Genomic DNA, 22942 nt, shown 5'->3' on the forward strand with positions numbered 1-22942 from the left:
TAAGAATTTAAATAAATGTTTATTACATGAATGAGTTAGTGAAGAGGAAATTGGACTAGATGATCTCTAATGACCTTTCTAGTCTGAAAGTCTTTGATTCTGTCTATTTTAAAATAATATTTAATTTTTTCACAATTATATGTAAAGACAATTTTTAATATTCATTTTAAAAACAAAATTGAACTCTAAATTCCTCTTTCTCCTCCCAGAGCTGGTAAGCAGTTTTATATGAGTGATACACGAGCAATCATGCAAAACATATTTCCATGTTAGCCTTCTATTCAACTGAAGAGACTTTATAAAGGTCATGGTGGGATATCCAGAGACCCAGAGCTACAGACACTTCCAGGAGGACATCGTGGTATGGCAGAAAGAACATTTAATTTGGAGCGAAAGGTTCAAATCCTAGTTTTTGTGGTTACTAATCACATGATCTTAGAGAAAATTATTTCCTCTTCATTTCTTTGTACCTTAATTTCTTCATCAGCAAAATGAGGGTAGGATATAGTTGATAAAACCCATGTTCTTTTTCAGTGGAAGTCAATGATTCTATTTACTGTGAGCAAGAGAGAGACAAATATAAAGTGCAGAGGAAGAATCTTTGAGTAATACATAGGAATGTGCTTTCCTAACAGTTAGGTAGTGCAGTGAATAGAATATTGGGCCTGAAGTCAGGAAAACTTGAGTCCAAATCCATCTTCAGATAGTTACTAGGTATATGAGCTTAGGTATGTCACTTAATCTCTATCTGACTCAGTTTTTTCAACTGTAAAATGGGACCAATAACATCACCTATTTTCTAGAATTGTCATAAGGATCAAATGAAATAATAATTGTAAAATGTTTAGTGCAGTGTCTGACACATATTTAGTACTTAATTAATGTTTGTTTCCCTACATTTCCTTTCCTTCCTTTCCTAATTCATTTGGTTACAACAGGAGCAGCAGGTATCAAGCATGGCTATATAATAAAACTTTCACAGCCCTAGGAACCAGATGACAAATGTTATTCAAAAGTATCTTTTGATACTCAATTGACTTAACCTGGCTTTTTTTTTTTTTTTTTTTTTTTGGCAAAGACACTGGAGTGTTTTTTTCATGTTCTTCTCCAGCTCATTTTACAGATAGGAAACTGAGGCAAACAGGATTGAGTGACTTGCCCACATAGCTGATAAGGGTCACATAGCTGATAAGTGTCTGAGGCTAGATTTGAACTCTAGAGTTCTGTCTCCAGACTCAGTCCTTCACAAAAAATCATAGCCCTTGATTTCTGTGACCTTACTTCCCAGATGGTCTAGACCTAGGTAGAGCTGATTGCTCGGGTTGTGGCTTTGTGTACTGTTTCATTTCCCTCAATCAGAACAACACTGGGACTTTAGATGGATGGGAGCTTGAAGTCTGTGCCTCTTTGTATTGATCTTGTATTTGGGTGTTTTATTAAGGATTGATAAGCTATCAACAAATTCTATGGTTAGTTTACAGTGAGTGAAATTGTGTCTTATTTCCTCTACACCAGGGCTTTTAAAACTTTTTCCACTATCAACCCTTTTGCCTGAGAAATTTTTATGCAACCTTGGGTATATAGCATATAAAATAGGTGAACAAATAAAACATTTCCTGATAATAAATCACAAAGAAATATATTTAAAACAATTCTTTGGTATACATATAATTTACCATTTATTAAAGACAAAAGTTTCTTTGCTTGTTTATTTTTACATGAAGAATTAAGTATCTATTTGATATCACATACAGTTTCCAAATTTTTCGGGACCCCCATATTCAGTTATATGTATGATTCACAGTTTAAGAACTCATTGAGCTTTTAGAGAACTTTAAGCCACTTGTGAGTTTATCAATGTAAAGTCTACTATTCACCACAAGAGGGTACTGTAACAGCTAACTTATTTGGTCCTCTGGATCTGAAGGCAATTGGTTGAACCTACATGGGCCTATGCCCTTATGTTGATGCTGTCATGTTTCCATGAATTTTAACAGTACTGTGAGTTCCTTAAAATAGATGCTCCATCCCTACTTACTCTTCTTTTTGGCCTTCAACTGATGGATAAATGCTTTAAAAAATTAAAAAAAAATCTCTTTCTTAAGCCAATCTTCAATAGTGTTTTATTTTTCCAATTACATGCAAAGGTAGTTTTCAGCATTCATTTTTGTAAAATTTTAAGTTCCATTTTTTTCTATCTCTCTCCTTTCCCTCTCCTTTCCCCAAGACCGAAAGCAATCTGATATAGGTTATGCATGTACAGTCATTTTAAACATATTTCTATATTAGTTATGTTGTGAAAGAAATATCAGAACAAAAGGGAAAACCACAAGAAAGAGAAAGCAAACAGAAAAGTTGAAAATATATGCTTTGATTTGTATTCATAGTTTTCTCCCTGGATGCGGATAGCATTTTCTATTCCAGGTCTATTGGAATTGTCTTGGATCACTATATTGTTGAGAAGAACTAAGTTTATCATAAATGATTATCATACAATTTTGCTGTTAACTATGTACAATTCAATTCTTTCAAAGTGACAAAAGTATGATTTTTTTTTCACTGAAGGCCTCATACAAGTGACTTCCAAATACTTGGATTGTCTCCCTGGTTTATAGTTTATAGCCTGAGGGCCTTTATAATTTGGAAGAAAAAGATGTCTCTACAATCATGGTTACTGGAAACATTTAGGTAAAAAAATTAGCAGAGTATATTACAGCAGTCCACATATCTTCCAAGTATGTCCCAAACTAGTTTAAAATATGATTGGGAAATATTTCACAAAAATAAATGAAAATACCACGAAACATAAATAATGTTAATTTGTGGTTTTCTAAGTCAATACATCTGGACATCTCAAGGATCCTTATGTATGGCTAGTGACTGCTATTTCTATCTGAGTTTGATATCATTGTATTATAGCATCTGTTAATAGTCAGGTACCAGGAGGAGAAATAGGGAACTATTCCCTATTTTTTTTCTTAGAACTTTCTTTCCTCAGTCAGAGGTGGATATCACTGATTTTATCCGTCTGAATCGCCTACTCTGGGATGCTTTTGGATTGATGGTTCTTCATCTTTCCTCTCTGCCATAGCTCTATCCTGCTTTCTCCTCCTTTCAGTAGTTGCCCCTATCCTACTGATTCTTTCTGGCTTAGTTCTTGATGTCTCCATAGCTAATCTTTAACATCTTCCTCCCATTCTGAACTAGCTCCTGCTTCTATACAAGCTCCTCAAGGTATCACCCTATCCCACATTACTTTAACTAGATGAGAATACTTTTTGATGGAATCTTTCACTCAGAATGAAGTATGAATAAGGTCTGGTCACATCTTTGAATCAGATTCATTTCAAATAGATGAAATGTTTTTCTGATTGGGTGAGGGACTTGAGTATATATAGTATGGGATGAGTCCTGAATGTTCCAGGATTTCCTAGGGTAATGTACCAATCTCAGATAATTTCCAGCTGTACCCAGGGATATCAACATACATTCTAATTTCTAGTTTGAATAAACCACTGATTTATTTGCAGTCTCTAAGAGCTGTGATCCAGAGATGCAAACAACAGTCTTTTCTGGTTAAGCTTTGGTAGTAATAGATCTCTGCTTGATTTGCATCCCTAGGCCTCATCTGAATCTTTCTGGGAGGTAGAATAAACAAATGCTATCTTCCTCTCATACTCTCTCAATCATCTTTACAAATTGGCCCAATAAGACCTGATGTCAGAAAGAATAATACCCTGTCAGAATTCACTTAACATCTGTAGGATTTTTCTATTATCATTATAAATCAAACCAAATGGTTTATTTATTTATTGAGAACATAAAAAACATAGATTGACATCCTGAGTCAGATCCACTGTCCATTCAGCCCCTTTTTCTTTGCCTTCATTGTTGATCAGTCATTTTTCAATCCTGATGGACTCTTTGTGACCCCATTTCGGATTTTCTTGGCAAAGATACTGCAGTGGTTTGCCATTTCCTTCTCCAGCTTATTTTTGCAGATGAAAAAGATGATGTAAACGGGGATAAGTTTCTTGCCAAGGGTCACAGAGCACTAGCCAGATTTAAACTCAGGAAGATAAGTCTTTATAACTCCAGGCCCAGTGCTCTATTCACTGTACCACCTAACTGTCCTTTTTATATGTTTATATGTATACAGACCCACACACCCACACATAGTACTTTGCAAATCTTAAAGCAGTATATAAGTCTTAGCTATTACTTATTAGTATTGATCATTATTATCCAAAAGATAAAATGAAGACTCTTTAATTTGGCATACAAATCTCTTCACATATGATTCCAATTTACCTTTCCAACCTTCTTTCACGTATTCTGGCTCAGCCAAAGTGGACTGTTTGCCATTATTTCCCCCTCTCATCCTGTCCTTTGTTACTACTGTGAATGCATAGGCCATTCTCTGGATTTATAGTAAATTTCCTTCACATCTCCTTTGTGGGAATTCTTTTTATTCTTCAAAGCCAATGTCAGGTTTCACATTCACTATTTTAGGGAAAGCTTTCTCTTAATCTTATAGCTAAAAGAATAATTCACATTTATATAGCATTATAAGATTTGATTCTTACAACTCTGGGAGGTAAAAGTACCATTATTATCCTTATTTGACAGATAAGAAAATTGAGGAAAGCAAAGGTTTAAGTGACTTGCCCAGGAAGAGAGGGAGATGGGAGAGAGATCGAGATATGAGACAGAGCCAGAGAGAGAGAAGGAGATCCTTTGTTCCACAAATCTTCCTAGATTGCCTTTTCCAGATCTCTTTTCTGTCTATATCATAATTTACTTTGTATCTTGCTTATTTATATTCCAGCTTCTTCCTCCTCCCTCACTAGAATGTGATTTTCTTGACTGAAGGGCCTATATTGGTCTCTTATTTTTATTTGTGTTGGTCTTTTTAAAATAAAAAAAATTAAGTTAATGCCCTAAAACAAGCATTTCTATAACAGTACAATAAAAAAGATAATTGCACAAGTAACTTCAAATCTACTATGCACAACTTGCTATTCCTTTCAAATATACAACAAAATTATCATGTAGATTTCTTTTTTTTTTTCTTCTTCCTTGTCCTCACCTCCACCCCAGCTCATTTTACAGATGAAGAACTGAGGCAAATAAGATTAAGTGAATTGTCCTGTATCACATAGCTAGTAAGTGTCTGGGACCAATATGAATTCAGGTCTTTCTGACTCAAGGCCCAATGCCCTATCCACTGTGCCATCTAGTTATTTTTATTGTCTCTTAGTCTTGGTCTTTGGTTCATATTGTTCCAGATCCCACATATGACAGTGTTTACCAAACTTACAAAAGTAAACATTAGTGAGAGCTGTGGTCAGATATATCCTGGTGCTATTTCTCTTGCTGAGCTGATTTCTGATTTTCTCACCCAAGAAATGGGTACCTAGCTCTTGTATTCTTATGATGGTGAAGCTCTTTGGAGAAGGGGGAGAGAGAATAATAGGAAGGGCATCCAGTAGCTCAGACATGGGAACTTAACAGATGGGGCCATAGAGCTCCTCTTCTTTAGATGTAAATTCACAGTCTCCATTGAGGAGATTATGGTACATATTCTGCCATCTTATCAGGAGTATAGTTGTTGACTCTGTACTCATTTTGCATCTAAGATGGTTGATGGTCCCCTGTGCATCCATATTCATATCTTTTGACATCTCTCCTCATTTCTCTTCACTAGAATCATTTATAATTGTGTCTTCAGAAGTTCATTCCTATTTCTCATAGGTTGACTGGTATGCACAGGAATAATCCAGGGAATAACTATTCTCTCTCTGACCCAATGAAAGGTTATTCTCAACTCTAGAGTTAGACTATTCCAAGCTTTCTTTCCTTTCTTAAAGAATTATAAATTCTAAATCACTTCTCTGAAAAATTCCTAGTACCAACTAGTTCTTCTACTCATGTGACTGAAGCCTTCATATGCTCCTATCATTCTGTATGAGCAGTTTTTACAGTGTAGCTGCTCACTTGGAAATTCTCATATACAGTTTAAGTAGCAGATGACTTTATGTTGAAAGCTTTTTATTTTCAAAACATATACATAGATAGTTTTTATCCTTTTACCTTCAACCTTGCAAAACTTTGTGTTCCAAATTTTTTTCTCTCTCCCTTCCCAATCCCCCCAAACAGCAAGTAATCCAATATAAGTTAAACATTTGAAATTCTTCTATACATGTTTCCACAATTATCATTCTGCACAAGAAGAATCAAATCAAAAATGAAAAAAATGAGAAAGAAAAAATGTAAGCAACCAACAACAAAAAAGTGAAAATGCTATGTTGTGATCCATACTCAGTGCCCACAGTCTCTTTCTACATGTAGATGATTCTCTCCATCATAAAACCATTGGAACTGGCCTGAATCACCTTGCTGTTGAAAAGAGTCATGTCCATTAGAATTGATCTTCATATAATCTTGTTGTTGCTTTGTATGATGGTCTCCTACTTTTGCTCATTTTACTCAGCATCAGTTCGTGAAAGTCTCTCCAGGCCTCTCTGAAATCATTCTTCTGATTATTTCTTATAGAACAATAATATTCCATAACAATCATATATCATAACTTATTCAGCCATTCTTCAACTGATGGACAACCACTCAGTTTCCAGTTCCTTTCCAATATAAAAAGGACTAGCAGGTGACCTTTAAAGTGCATTATGTTTAACAATAAATATTTAACATTAGCATCTATTTTTGTGACAAAACTATAATTAAAGAAAACCATATTATGTAACCAATCTGGTAAAAAAAAGGCATCACATACTATTTTCAAAAGGGAATTTTAAAAATAAAATATAAAGATCAAATGTCCTTTAACATTAAATGTTTGAGATTTTTGGTGAATATCACTGGTGTGAATATCACCAATCACTGAGATTTGGTGAATATCAGATAAGCATGATATCTGGCACATCTCTGTTGTAATGAGACTCCCAGAAAAACTATGCATAATGCATCTATATGGGTTTGTATCAATCAAACCATAGCTTATAAGCTCCCAAGAGTGTGTTTAATTACATTAGTAAGCCAGAGGTCAAAATAAGTTAAAAGCAAATTAATTTAATTAAATCACATAGTAAAAAGAATAGCAGTAGAGAATTTACTACTTAAACTAGGGATACACGTGTAGAAATATGGACAACATCAGTGGGAAGAATGATTATGTCTAGGAGTTACCCATGTATACATATAGGGAACATGCATCAGGAGCTCAGGGATGGAGGGACAACTCATCTGTACCTGCTACAAGGTTGCAGGTAATTCTGGTAAGTCTATTGTGTTGCTTTCCTTAGGCCTACCTACTGCTTAGTGCTGTTAAATCTTCATATAGGTATTGATGATGTCTTTGTTTTTCCTCCACTGGATAGGTTGTGCCCTTTATTATTGCGAAAAATACATACGTCAGAAAGTTTATGGCTCCATTGATGTGTATGTAATATGGTAAGTCAATAAACATTTATTAAGCATTTACTAAGAGCCTGTCAGCAACTGTGCTAAATGCTGGTGATACAAAGAAGGATAAAAGATAGTCTTTTCTTTTAAAGACCTTGAAGTCTAATGGGAGGAGACAATAGGCAAACAAATATGGATGAATAAAATTACATAAGATAAATTGGAAATAATCAATAAGGGTAGCTATGAGAATCAAAGTGGGGGATCAAAAAATTCTTCCTATAGAAAGTGGAATTTTAGCTGGGACTTGAGGGAAGTCAGGGAAGCCAGGTGGTAGAGATGATGAAGGAGAGCAATCCAGGTACAGGGGATAGCCAGTGAAAATAGCCAGAGTTGGGGGTCAAGGAGTAGCAAGGAGGATGATGTCATTTTATTGTAGTGTATTTGGGGGTTGGGGAGCAGTTTAAAGTGTAAAAGACTGGAAAGGTGTGAAGGATGGAAGAGATTATGAATATTTTGAATGACAGGATGGAGGGGAGAAAGGGAGAGAGAGAGAGAGAGAGAGACAGAGAAAGAGAGAGAGAGACAGAGAGAAAGAGAGGGAGAGAGAGAGAGAGAGAGAGAGAGAGAGAGAGAGAGAGAGAGAGAGAAGATGAAGATGATAAAGAAGAAGAAGTAGTAGAAGAAGTAGAAGAAGAAGGGAAGGAAGGAAGGAGAAATTCAGAGAATTTATTACTGGGATATAGTATACCCTGTTTCCAAGAGAAACAGAAATAAAATCAAATGAGATACAACAAAATGATGGAGAAAAGGTAAGGACTTATTTGAGTTCTTAGAAATTTCCTCTAAACATTTTTAAATAATGTGTCAAAGTGTATTCTAGAGCAGCATGATCCCTAAATGGAAGGAGTGAAACACTATTTTTGGTCAAAGAAAATATAAAAGGTTGAATTGGAATGAAAGTCTAGTGAAGGCCCTGCCACAGCAAACTAGAAGCATGTTTTGGAGGTGACTGAAACAGTGGTAGCCATGGCAGTTTCTGGATCTATCAGGCCACAGATAGTAAGGGGGTCATGTAGGACTTTCGATGGAAATCCTGGTAGGCTTTTCCAAAGTGAGGAGCAGTACTAGTACTTCAGGGGAGTAGGGACACTGGTCACCATTCCAGTAGTTGCTCACAGATCAAAGTACAGGCTAGGAGAGTGGTGATCACATCTCCCCTTAGATCTTATCACCTTGGGAGAACTGAAAACTCAGAGATCCCCAGAACTAGTTCTGAGAAAGCATCAAAAAAAGCCTGAAACTTGGGACAGTTCCTCTTCCACCATAAGTTAAAAGTCAAGAAATAGTCTGGAAAAGTGAGCAAACAACATAAAATAACTGATCATAGAAAATTATTATGATGATAGGAAAAATGAAAACAGACAATCAAAAGGCAACCAAATCAAAACTGCTATATTCCGAGCCTCAGAGCAAAATGTGAATTGGTCTCAGGCCCAAAAAGCATTCCTGAAAGAGGTCAAAAAGGATTTTAAAAATTAAATAAGAGAGCTAGAGGAAAAAAATTGAAAAAGGAAACAATAATGATGCAATAAAATCTTGAAAAAGAGTCAACAGCTTGGTAAAGGAGGCGCAAAAAATACATCTTTAAAACATCTTTAAAATAGAATAGGCCAACTAGTAAATGGGCACAAAAATCTCCTGACAAGAACTCCTTAGAAAGCAGAGGAAAAAGGTATACAAAAATTCAGGGAAGAAAAGGCCTTCTCTAAACTCACTGAAAGAAAAAGGAAAGACTTATATTGATCTATGCATGGTGAAATGAACAGAACTAGGAGAATGTTGTACAAAGTAACAGCAATATTGTTCAATGAAGAATTGTGAATATCTTAGTATTCTCAGCATTACAATGATCAAAAACAATCCCAAAGGACCAATGATGAAATATACTGTCTGTCTCCAGAGAAAGAACTAATATTGATTAAATATAGATTGTGACATGCTATTTTTAAGCTTTCTTTCATTTTTTCTTTTGAGTCTTCTTGTATAAAATCAGTAATAAAGAAATATTTTATATAATTCCACATGTATAAATTATATCTGATTGTTTACCAACTCAGGGAGGGGGGAAAGTAGGAAAGGAAAGGAAGGATAGAATTCGAAACTCAAGACTTTATTTATTTATTATTATTTTAAAAACTTTTTATTTTATTTTTTGTCAATTATTATTTCTATTGTTTTCTTTAAAGCTTTTTATTTTCAAAATATATGCATAGTTTTCAACATTCACCCTTTCAAAACCTTGTGTTCCAAATTTTTTTTCTCTCTCCCTTCCACTTCCCTTTATTGATCAAAACAGATCTTTTCTGAAGTCCTTCCAAAATATCTTATGCTGGAAATTTGTTACACTCCAAATATTTATGGGTTCTGTCACTCCAAAACCAATTCAGAGGCTTGATCTGGTGTTGATGTAAGGGAAACCAGGAAGAGTTCAGGCAAAGACCTATCTACTCTCTGTCATTTTGGCTTTAAGCTCGGGACTCAAAACTTTAAATAAAAATGTTAAAACCCCCCACCACCAAACTCCAAGTTATTACCTCACATATATCAAATTGACTAATGCGACAGAAAAGAAAAATGCCAAATATTTCAGGGGATGTGGGAAAATTAAGACACTAATGCATTGGCAGTAGAGTAGTGAACTGATTAAATCATTCTAGAGAGGAGTTTGGAACTATTTGCCAAAGGCTATAAAACTATGCATACCCTTTTATTCAACAATAACACCACAATGTCTGTTTCCCAAAGATATCTTAAAAAGGGAAAAGGACCTATATGTGTACAAATATTTTTATAGCTGCCCTTTTACTGATGGCAAAGAATTGGAAATTGAGGGAACCCCCTTTAACTGAGGAATGACTGAACAAGTTATGGTATATGGTTCTAATGAAATTCTATTGTAAAAAGGAAATAATGAGCAAAATGCTTTCAGGAAACCTGGAAAGACTTAGACGAACTGATGGAAGGTGAAATAAGAAGAACCAGGAAAATACTATACAACTGTGAATGATTTAGTTATCCTTAGCAATACTGATCTAAGACAATTCTGAAGGATTTATGATGAAAAATGTTGCCATCCAAAGAGAAAGAAATGATAGAGTCTGAGTGCAGACTGAAGTATACTTTTTAAAAAATAAAAAATATATTATTTTTCTTTTTTTTTGGTCTGTATTTTCTTTCATGACATGATTAACATGTAAATATATTTTGCATATTTGTATAGGTAGAACCTGTGTCAACTTGCTTGCCTTCTCAGTGAAGGAGGAAAGGGAAAGAAAGGAGAATTTGGTAGTCAAAATTGAAAAAAAAATGAAAGTTAATTTTTTTTACATGCAATAGGGGAAAGATGAAATATTATATAAAAAAGAAATTTATAAAAGAAATCAAAAGGGATAATATTTTGTAAAAATACTTAAAGCATAGTGCCTGACACATAGCAGGTGTTATATAAATGTTCACTAACTCTGATGATTGTTATTTTTGACTATTGTCATTATTATTATTATTTAGAAAAATCAGTTAGAAAGCTATTGAAATAGTCTTAGCAAGTGGTTTATAAAGATTTGAGCTTACACAGAGAGTGTGTGAATATGGGAAGGAAGAAGATGCAAAAATATTACAGAGAAACACTTGCTAACTAGATATGGAGAGAGAAAGAAGGAAGAAATGAAGAAACTGTGGACCCATGTGACTGGAAGAATGTCTTCAACAGAAATAGGGAAATTTGGAATCGGAACTCTTTCTAAACTCAAGATCTTTTTGCTTCTCAGCAAGTTAATTGAATTTATAAGAAACTGCTCCTTAGAACCACTATATCCTTCCGGATTCAGAGGTCACCCATAGAACAACTCACCCCTTCCTTTATAGGCTGAGTCTTTCTGGACCTTGGGGGACATGGTAATCCAGATTTCTTGTCCTTGTCCTAGACTCCGAGGTGTCCCAGTTTGGGTTTTCATTGGAATTACTAGCTCTTTGTTGCTATTGTTTGGTCATTTTAGTCATGTTCATCTCTTTGTGATCCTGTTTGGAGCATTCTTGGCAAAGATAATATAGCGTTTGCCGTTTTTTCTCCACTCATTTTATAGATCAACAGAGGCAAACAGGGTCTTGCTCAGAGTAAATGTCTGAGACTGGATTTAAACTCAGGAAGATGAGTCTTCTTCATTTCAACTCCAGTGCTCTATTTACTGTGCCACCTACCTGCTCTTACTGCCAGCTCTGTCAGAGGTCAATTTGCTTCAGGATGGGACATTCTCCAAGTTCTATTTCCCTCTCTCTCTGACTTCCTCACTATCCTCAAGGGTTCTTTAAATAAAGAGATAAAGATAAATTGAAAGGTATTAAATCTGGTGACAGTTCTAGGGCAGAGATTTTTCAATTTTATATTACATTCTGACAATGTTTTCCAATAGATCTTGCAGTTTTTGTAGAGTTTTATTTTTTATTTGTGTTTTTGAATTAAAATATTAAAAGTCTCATTTATTCTCCTTTTTTGGAACAGTTCAAATTAATGGCTTGGTAGAGTTGTAACCATGTTTTGTGTTATTCTGTGGTGGTTTTGAAACCCCAGTTAAGTAAGGATACTCATATTTAATTCAGCTCAATTCAGCAAATATGTATGATGAACTAATTATGTACAAAGCATTATCCTAGGGACTATAGATGCAAATAGGGAAAAATTGTATAGATTGTGCCAGTAAAGACTTAAAGTTTCTAATGGGGATGCTGCTAGCACTCTGATATATGTATTTGTGCAAATCAATATGATATGAGTTGGAATATGGTTACAATAAAGAGAGATCCAGACAAGGTGGTCTAAGAAAGTTTGAAGAGGGAGAACTCATACAATCCTAGATTTAAAACTAGAAGGGACTCAGAGATTACATTTAAAAAGATTTAAAACTAGAAGTGAGCTTATACTTATTTCATAGGCAAGGAGACTGAAGTTCATAACAGTTAAATAATTTACCCAGGATCATACAGATAATATCAGAGTCAGCATTTGAATGCCAATTTTCTTGACTCTTAAGTTAAATACTCTCTTCTGCTACAATGTCTCAGCTGGGATACTGAGGAACATCCTTATAGTGAGGACAATGGAATTAGGAATTGAAGGGAGAGAGTCATATTTTAATATAGGTTAGCCCTTTGTTGGTATATCCGCATTTAGGAAAACACTGAATGCTTTCTTAGTAGTGAAAAAATATATAAATAGTTTAGCTATCTCTTTGTACTAGAAGTACTTACTGAGAGATTTCCTGGACTGATTTCATTGTGGTGGTAGACATTTTTTCACTGACAGAGATTGCAACAACTCAATAGCTGTTCCTCTAGTACTGTGGTTAAAAATTTCATCGCTGCATCCAGTTCAGAGATAAATCTCTTCAGAGTCATTTAGATTAGTCCTTGGATGAAAAACACATGGTTCATGACTCATACCCATTCTTTCCACCTTGGGAGAGCCAGAGTTTACATTTCCCCAATAAAACTGTATTAAGCTTTAAATATGACCCCAATAAATAGTTTTTTTCCCCAAAAAGTACTTGAAGCAAAAAAGGTTCCATAAATGTTTTATTCTCCTGGTACCAGCAATTCAGTTAAACATTGCCTAAATAGCTTTTACATTGTGTATGTGCGTATGTGGGTGGGAGGGCACTGGTTAGGAGGTTGGGTGGGATGGAGGTAATGTGCAGTGGCCTGATATGCAAGGTTTTGTTTGTTTTGAGATCACAAAGTATAAAAAAGTTCTTTCTGAGGAATTTGCTCAGCGTTTTAGGGATGAAGAATTTAGACTTATATCAATGAGTTAACTTTTTTTTTGAGGAGGATACTTATGCTTGTAGGTTCAGGGATACCTTCTCCTCAACACCATAATTATGATTTTAAAAAAGAGTCTAATCTAATCCCTAGCTCTTGGATATCTAGAGAATCCTTTGGAGATAGGCAGAATGCAATTCAGTTCAACAAGCTTTTATTAAGCACCCGCTAAGTACAAGATACTGTGCTATATAGGAGATATTGAAAATATCAAAATAAGAACTGATCCCCAACTTCAAGGAGTTTACATGCTATTCAGGAACTACATATAAACATCTAAAATATAATTTGAGGAATTATAAAGTACTTGTAACTAATGATATCACAAAAAATCTTCCCCAAAGAGGTGTAACTTTAGCTAATCTTGGGAAGAAATAGAACTCTAAGACATAGAGGTGAGTAGGGAGTATATTGCAAGAATGGGGACAAGTAGTACAAAGACATGTAGGTGGGAGTTCTAGGGATAGACCAGTTTAGCTGCAATATGCATTCCATATTAAAATATGGAATATATGGAGGGAGTAGTGTATGATAAGTCTGGAAAGGTAAGTTGGAGACAGATTTTGCAGAACTTCAAATGCTAGGCAGAGAAAAGAGTATTTTGTCCCAAAGACAAGAGAAATCAGTGAAGACTATGAGGAAAAAGCCAAGTTTGTTGGATCAGATCCTTGTCAAGTACTCTGGGTACCATTTACTATTTCCAAACTTTCAGGTTGAATTTAAGATTATGCTGAAGCTTCTTCCAGGTCCTCCTTAGTTTGGGATTGCCACAGATCAGAAGAATAGAGTGACCAGTAGGGTAAGCAGCCATGATGATCTTGCACAAAACAGTTCCAAAGCTGTTGGTACTAAGGACATTGGCCATGTAGAGGATCAAAGCCACAAAGTTGAAAATGTAGAGGAAGAGGAAGAAACTAATGGCTTTGATTGCCCTCAGGTGAGCTTCCATGCTGGGATTTCTGGAACCCATGGCATTATTCTTCATTTGTAGTGTGTGTCTCTTGAGAGAGATGATCAATAGGGTAGCTGCAAAGATGAACATGATTAGAGGAATGAAAATGGCCAGGTTGTAGATGAGAGCAAAGTTCACCACATTGGTCTCTGTAAAGTATTTGTTCTCTGTGGCATTCAAGGAGGGAACTGGGATGGAAGTGTTAACATAAACATTGTAGACATCCTTTAAAATGGGAAGACTGCAGCACAGAGAAGCGAAGACTGATAGACAAAGGAGCCAGGGCATTAATCCAGTGATTCTCCACCTTAGCTTAAGAAACAAGGGATGGGTGAAGTTGGCAATCTTGATGCAGTAGAAAACATTGAGCCAAGCAGCAAACCAGAGGTTGGAATAGGTCAGGAACACGAAGTTGACTTTGAAAGTTTTATACACTACATTTTGATTATAAGAAAGTCGAAATAATAAACTGTAAGTATTTTCCAGCATCATCCAGAATTGTAGCAAAATCCTCGAACAGCTCAGAATCATCAAAATAGAATCACTAGTGGACAGTCTTTTGTTCTGGAGCCATTCAATGGTATTTGTAGTCAAAATGAAACCATTCCCAATCATGCCTGTGACGCACTCAATTCCTGGGACTATTAAGGTGATCAGAAGAACAGGTTCAGATATGTCATTATCTGTGTAATCAGTTACCTTTGTCATTTTCTTTTCTTTTCTTTTCTTTTTTTTTTTGTGTCCTCAACTTCACTCTCAGATTGAGGTTCCAGTTCACATTTGCTTCTTAATCCTCTGGCTAACAGATGTTCAAGGTACCTATTGCTTATTAAATTCAGTTAATGATCATTCCCAATTTTTCTAAATTTGCTTGTCACGTGATCACAAGTTGAGAAGCTGGGAATGCAAATTACTACAGGATTTGATTACTAGCCCTGTCTCCATTTGTCATAGACACATCATGTTTGGGCCTTCAGCAGGGTGTTGTAAAGAAAGAACTTGCTAACAGTTTATATCATCATTTCTTTCTATCTCCAGAATCCATATCAGTCCTTCTGAATTCATGTCTGATAGAATAGCCAATATGCAAGTTTTTTTGGTGTCACATATAAATTTACTTTGATTAATCTTTGGTAGCTTTGACTACTCCTTCTTCATTCTAGGTTTCCTAGCCTTTTAAATTAGTTTCCTTGACTTCAGAAGCCTGGTCAGATCATTTATTTATTTTCTTACTCTGGTGAGAAATTCTGGGTCTAGATTATTTTTATGCCATATATAAGAATTTCTCTATTCCCATTCCTTAGATACTGCTACTTTGGAATCAGATTTCTTCAGGAAAGCTTGGTGGGATGAAATAATGAACAGAAAAAAATCAAAATAAAATGTCAGCTTAATTATATATAGAAAAAAGGTTCTGTGACAATATTTCTATATATCTTGTTCATTTTTTATCAGCATGACTCTATGTAGAGTCTCTATGAGTTTTTTTCCCTTTGGAGAGCATTAGAAAGAAAGGAAGAGGCATAAGCTTAGGAATACTTTATAAAAAAGGAGTTTTGAGAAGGATTTTCCTCTCCAAAGACAAATTAGGCATAATCAGATATAAAAAATAATAGATGTGTATGTGTATCATAGATCTATACCTCTCATTTTCTTCCCCAATCCCTCTGAAAATAAAATCTAGCCATATATATGCATATTTCAATAAAACAAGTCTTCACATTGACTATGCCCAAAGATGTATTTATATCTCCACAGTTTAAGTCCATTACCTATTTGACATGAGGTCAATACTGTGTTAAGTTTCAGCTTTTTGAATTTGTGGCTTATCTGTGCATTGATCAGAGTTCTAAAGTTTTTCAACTATGTTTTTCTCTATGTTGCTATCATTGTATAAATTGTTCTTTTGGTTTTTCTGACTTCATTTTGCATCATCAATTCATTGGCATCCTCTCAGTTTCCTGTGAAACTATCTAATTTGTCATTTCTTTAAAAAAACCTTTTTATTTTTAAAATATATGCATAGTTTTCAACATTCATCCCTGCAAGCCTTGTGTTCCATTTTTTTCTCCTTCCCTTTCCCCATCCCCTCTCTTAGACAGCAAGTAATCCAATATACATTTAACAGCAAGTAATCCAATATATATTAAACATGTGCAATTCTTCTATACATATTTCTTCAATTATGCTGTACAAGAAAAATCAGATCAAAAAAGAAAAACAATGAGAAAGAAAACACAAAGCAAGTAAACAGCAACAAAAAAGTGAAAATACTATGTTGTGATCTACACTCAATCCCAACAATCCTCTCTCTGGGTGCAGATGGCTCTCTCCATCACAAGTCCATTGGAACTGGCCTGAATCAGGTCACTGTTGAAAAGAGCCACATCCATCAATATTGATCATTGTATAATCTTGTTGTTGCTATGTACAGTGTTCTCTTGGTTCTACTCACTTTACTCAGCATCAATTCAGGTAAATCTCTCCAGGCCTTTCTGAAATCATCCTGTTGATCATTTCTTATAAAACAATAATATTCCATAACATTCATATACTATAACTTATTCAGCCATTCTCCAACTGATGGGCATCCATTCAGTTTCTAGTTCCTTCCCACTACAAAAAGGGATGCTACAAACATTTTTGCACACGTGGGTCCTTTTTCCTTTTATATGATCTCTTTGGGAGATAGTCCCAGTAGAGATGTTGCTGAATCCAATTTGATAGCCCTTTGGACACAGTTCCATATTGCTCTCCAGAATGGTTAGATTAGGTCACAACTCTACCAACAATGTATCAATGTCCCAGTTTTCCCACATCCCCTCCAACATTCATCATTATCTTTTCCTGTCATCTTAGCCAATCTGAGAGGTGTGTAGTGATACCTCAGAGTTATCTTAATTTGTATTTCTCTGATCAATAGTGATTTATAGCATTTTTTCATATGACTAGAATTGGTTTTAATTTCTTTATCTGAAAATTATCTGTTCATATCCTTTGATCATTTATCAGTTGGAGAATGGGTGGCATTCTTATAAATTTGAGTCAATTCTCTATTTTAGAAATGAAGCCTTTATCAGAACTCTTGGATGTAAAATTGTTTTCCCAATTTTCTTCTTCCCTTCTAATCTTGTCGACATTGGTTTTGTTTGTATAAAAACTTTTAAACTTAATATAATCAGTAATTTGTCATTATTGTACCATAAGAATATGGTACAATAATATTCATAATACTATTCTTTAAAGTAGTAGTATAAGACACAAATAGAAAATAGGCTAACAAAATATACAGCTGGATCCTTGCAGGCTGCATATTGGCTTTGTTTTAAAATGTAATATCATAATTTTATTGTATTTCTATTTATATTAGTAAAGATTTTCCAATCACATTTTAATCTGCTTTAGATTAAACTTGGGAATAGTGTGGGCCTCATCTATGATATTTTCACATTAAAGCATTACTTGTGCTACTTTCTGGTTGAAAAGCTTTATTTTCAACTTAAGAAATAAAATAAGCATTTCTACAACATAGTAGAATAAAAAATATGATTGTGCATGAAACTATAAATATAAATATATTCTTTTAAAATATGTAATAAAGTTATCATGTAATTCTCATTTCCCCCCTTTTTCTTCCTTCCCTTTCCCCTAGAAACAATTAGACACAAATGCATACTTCTGTTTATCAATTCTTTTCTCTGAATGCAGATAATGTGTTCCTTTATGTGAACTTTGTAATTAATTTGGTTATTTATAATGGTCAAAGTGATTTAGTCACTCAAAGTTGTTCTTAAAACAATATTTTCTCCTCTTAGAACCAGCTTCTTTTTTTTTTATGACATTATTTTCCTTTATCCTCAGTGACTTTATCCTTAATAATATGTCCTGCCTTGTGCTTCTTAATAGATACTTGTTGATTGCTTGGTCCCTATTACAAATATGGTGAATGTTTTTTTTCCTTTTCAGTAAAGAGAGTAGCTATTTGGGTTGTTTTGCACTTAAACTCTTCTCTAAGTTTCATTTGTTTATTCTTTTATTTTCACTTTTAGTTATATCTTATTTTCATTTGTAACTCACATGCATATTTGTTTCCTAATATATCTTTGTACTTTCCTGAGCCAAGTAAGTCTTTCCTTTTAGCAAAGAATAAAAAAGCGGTGGTGGTGAGTGGTAATCAATTCATTAAAAGCCACAGATTCATCAAACAATTGCCCTAGAGCAGTACTATAACAACATATTCATGTACCAAAACTTATTTTATCATTCCTCGACTGAAGAGTACCTACTCTGTTTCCAATTCATTCTTTGCTACCACAAAAATGCTTCTATAAATATTTTGAAGCATAAGAGAATTTTATTTCTATCTTCAACTTCATTGGAACATAGGTTTAATTTAGGAATTTTCTCTGTTAAAGAATATAACCATTTTTGGAGGGATATAATTCCAAGTTACTTTGTAGAATCATTAAAACTATCCACAACTATACCAAAAGTATAGCAATATTTTTTGCCTTTACACAGTGTCTCCAAGGTTGACATTTTAAATCTTTTGACCTCTTTGATAATTTCCTTATTAGAAGATAATACTCAGCTTATAAGTTTATCTTTAAAATGGCTGTTAATAGTTTTCAATAGTTTTGAAAGCAATTTGTTCATCTCCTCTTATTTATTTTTATATTACATATAAATGTTATATTACATATATGCATATATTATACCTTTTATTTATTTATTGAGAAATATATTTTTAGCCACATATTTGTGATAATTTTCTAAATACTTTCTATATCATACTGTTGTCAGAGATTATGATGCAGCGATTTTCCCCTATTCCCTTTTTAAGCTGAATTTTGTTTATACAAAAGTTTTTAATTTAATGCAATAATTAATTATCTTATATTACTTTGTTTTAGTAGGAGAGAATGTAAACAGCTTCTATTCCATCCTCCTTTACTTGATTGATTTGTCACCAAGTGATTTATTGAACCAATAAAAATATAAAGTCATCAAAGAGATAGCTGTGACTATTCAGGATAAAGCTAACAGGAGGAGGAAATTAAAGAAATTAAAATCTTCAAAATACCAATGTTAACATGTACTTTTGAAATTATACAGTATACCATTAACAGACTTGGAGGGTATCATAACCAAAATTCCATATAATGTTAATGAAGCAGAAGAGCCTTTCATCTTAAATTCATTAGAAATATTAACATTTCCTCATCAAAAGGAGAAAGAGGATTAACAAACCTCAGAACAATTGGTGAACATGTTTAAAACGTACAGAAATACTTTTGAAATAATCAACATAATTTCTCTAAACAATAGTAAAGGTTGGTAAATAGTAAATGCCACTGGATTTGTTGAATGTTAGTAACTTACAGTGGCTTATTCCAGATGAAGTCGGTTAAATAGCCATGATGTAAAAGTTGAATCAAAAGGCCTTCCCTGGGCAAAGTCTAAATTAATTCAATTAACCATTAAGAACCACTGAAACAAAGGTTGAATCATATGGGTTTGTTGATAGACATAGAGAACTTTTAAATGACAATTCAATAATTCAGTACCAGTTTTTGACACCATAAATTATAGACATGATAACTTTAAGGAGCTAGATTTTTTGACCAATACAGATAGTCCAAGAAAATGATAGGTATCCTTCTTCCTAGATAGAGGGTCACCTAGTAAATGATAATAAATTCCAATGATAATAATAATAATACTAATAGCTAACATTTACATAGTGCTTACTATGGGCCAGGTACCATGTTAAGCACTTTACAAGTGTTATCTCTTATAATCCTCATAACAGCCTTAGGAAGTAGATGCTATTATTATTCCCATTTTACAAAAGAGTAAACTGAAGCAAAAAGAGTGACTTGCTCAGCATCTGACAGTTAGTAAACATCTGAGGCCAGATTTGAACTTGGGTCGTTCCGACTCCAGGCCTGGTTTGATCTATGTGATGCACTATCTAAATAACCTATTTATAATATTGTTTAGTACAAGAAATTTCCATCCTGATCTTCAGCTTCCGCTACCCCTCAGACTGTAAATTTCTTTTCTCAAAGAATTTCACCTTTGGTCACTAATTTTTGCTCATCTGGAAAATCTTTATTCATCTCCTTTGCTTTTCACCTTGAAAGACAATATGCTGCAGCAGAAAGGTTGATGAGCTTAGAGTGTCAAAACTTGAGTTCAGATTCCAGTTCTGCCACTTATTTATGGGATCTTAGGTAAGCCATTTAATTCTCTTATCCTCAGCTTTCTCACCTATAAAATGAGAGGACTGGACTGTCCAGGATTCAGTCCATGATCTTATGATCCTTTTCATTCCCAGGGACATTATTGACTGTCACAGAAATGTAAAACAACAACCAAATAGCTGTACAAGATGTGGCTCAGTGAAACCCTGCAAGCCTACAGCATGCAAATTGGTGGAGGATTCTATTACTACCAACTTTCAGCAGGGAGAGCTGATTGTTTGCATCTCCAGGCCCGGAGGTAACAAATAAATCAGTGCCTTATTCAAACCAGAAACTGGAGCATAGATTGATGGTACTGAGTACAGCTGGAAATATAAGAAAGAGACAGTAGAAAACAGCTGCTGGACTGAAGACTAATGAGTTTCCAGATGTATCTCTCCAAAGGGAGACATTCCTCACAAACCTAAGTCAATTTGTTCATCCGGGTTTTAATCTGATCCAGTTTTGAGGTGAATTCTTCTCTTCATAGAGTAAATGTTTGTTTGTATTCACAATAATTTAGGCATCACTTAGAGAATTTCTAGTTTCCTGGATCTACAGGTACATAGATTGTTAATTGTATCTAATTTTCCTTTTTACTCTTTTTACTTTACTCTGGCTCTAATAAAACCAGAAGTTCCTTGTGGAATCATTTATAATTACAATCATAATTTTATTAAGTGCCCTTTTATAACTTTGCAACCTTGCAAAAGAATGATGGAATCTAGTACCTTACAGCATAAATAAGGGATTTGCTAAGATTATAGGATTTTAAAGCTAGGAAATTCAATTCATTTATCTAGGTGGCCCTCTATCTAAGAACAAGGAATACTTTATTTTTTCTTTATATTACCATATTTATTAGTCCAATATTTATTAAGTATCTACTTATATAGGAAGATACAAAGTTGGGATAAGACAATCTCTGCTCATACATAGGAAGAATACAAAAGGTAGGAAAGGAAAATAAAAGGAAGGGAACCAGTACTATTTTTTAAGCTGATATTATGGGCTAAGCAATTTTTAAATTATCTTTTTTATTGAAACTTTTTATTTTCAAAACATATAGACAGATAATTTTTCACATTGACTTTTGCATAGCCTTGTGTTCCAAATTTTCCCCTCTTTCCTCCCACCTCCTCCCCTAGATAGCAAGCAATCCAATATATGTCATACATGATAAATATGTTAAATCCAATATATATAAACATATTTATACAATTTTCTTGCTGCATAAGAAAAATCAGATCAAAAAGGAAAGAAAATAAGTAAGAAAATAAAATACAAGAGAACAACAACAAAAAGAATGAGAATGTTATGTTGTGGTCCATACTCAGTTCCCACAGTTCTCTCTCCACGTGTAGATGACTCTCTTCATCACAAGATCATTGTAACTGATCTAAATCATTTCATTGTTGGGAAGAGTCACTTCCATCAGAATTAATCATTGGATAATATTATTGGGCTAAGCAATTTTTAATAATAACAATTCACTTAATGATTTTTCAGTCATGTCTGATCTTCATGACCCCATTGGGGTTTTCTTGGCAGAGATATTGGGCTGTTTTGTCATTATCTCCTTTAGCCCATTTTACAGTTGAAGAACTGAGGCAAACAGGGTTAAATGACGTGCCCAGGCTGACAAAGCTAGGATCTGAGGCTGGATTTGAACTCAGGAAGCTTTCTGACTCTAAGCCTGGCACTCTAGCCACTGTGCCATCTGGCCACCTCCAGTAATAATCACAATAACAATAATAACTACCATTTATATAGCACCTATTATGTGCTGGGCACATTTAGCATTTAGCACTTTGCAATTATTATTTCATTTGATCCTTATTACAACCCTGGAAGGTAAATGCTATTATTATCCTCATTTTATAGAGGAGGAAAGTGAAGCCAACAGAAGTTGTGGCTTGCCCAGGATCAAACAGTTAAGAAATATCTGACACTAGATTTGAACTCAAGTCTTTTTATTCCAATGCTCTCCTAACTGTGTCATCAGCTTTATATATCCTGCTACCATAGTGTAGTGCAAAGGGCTCTGGAAGATTTGAAAACAAAACTTGATTACTTTCTCATAGGAAGAAATTCTTTAGCAAACCTTAAAGTTTGCAAAATTGAATCAAAAAGCCTTCCTTGGGTAATATCCTAAAGAATTCAATCAGCTATTAAGAAGCATTGAAAAAAAGGCTGAATCATATGGATTGGTTGATAGAAATAAAGCATCTTTTAATGGTGATTCAGGATCAGTTATTGACACCATAAATTATAGACATGGTATCTTTAAGGAGCTGGATTTATTGACTAATACAGATAGTACAAGGAAATGGTAGGAACCGAATAACATATCATTATGGTATCCTTCTTCCTAGATAGAGGATCACTGAACAGATGAGGAGCTGAGGCAAACGGGTTAAGTGACTTGACCAGGATCATACAGATAGTA

General features: G+C 34.3%; 1 protein-coding gene across 1 annotated transcript; it reads right to left on the reverse strand.

Annotated features, from left to right (window-relative positions):
* Window positions 1-13990: 13990 nt before the first annotated feature.
* Window positions 13991-14956, reverse strand: LOC127538572 (taste receptor type 2 member 40-like). Its single transcript, XM_051962380.1, has one exon. It carries the CDS (start codon window positions 14954-14956, stop codon window positions 13991-13993), a length of 966 nt encoding a protein of 321 aa, XP_051818340.1.
* Window positions 14957-22942: the final 7986 nt, after the last annotated feature.

This window comes from Antechinus flavipes, chromosome 5 (assembly GCF_016432865.1).
Source record: "Antechinus flavipes isolate AdamAnt ecotype Samford, QLD, Australia chromosome 5, AdamAnt_v2, whole genome shotgun sequence".
Taxonomy (NCBI): Eukaryota; Metazoa; Chordata; class Mammalia; order Dasyuromorphia; family Dasyuridae; genus Antechinus; species Antechinus flavipes.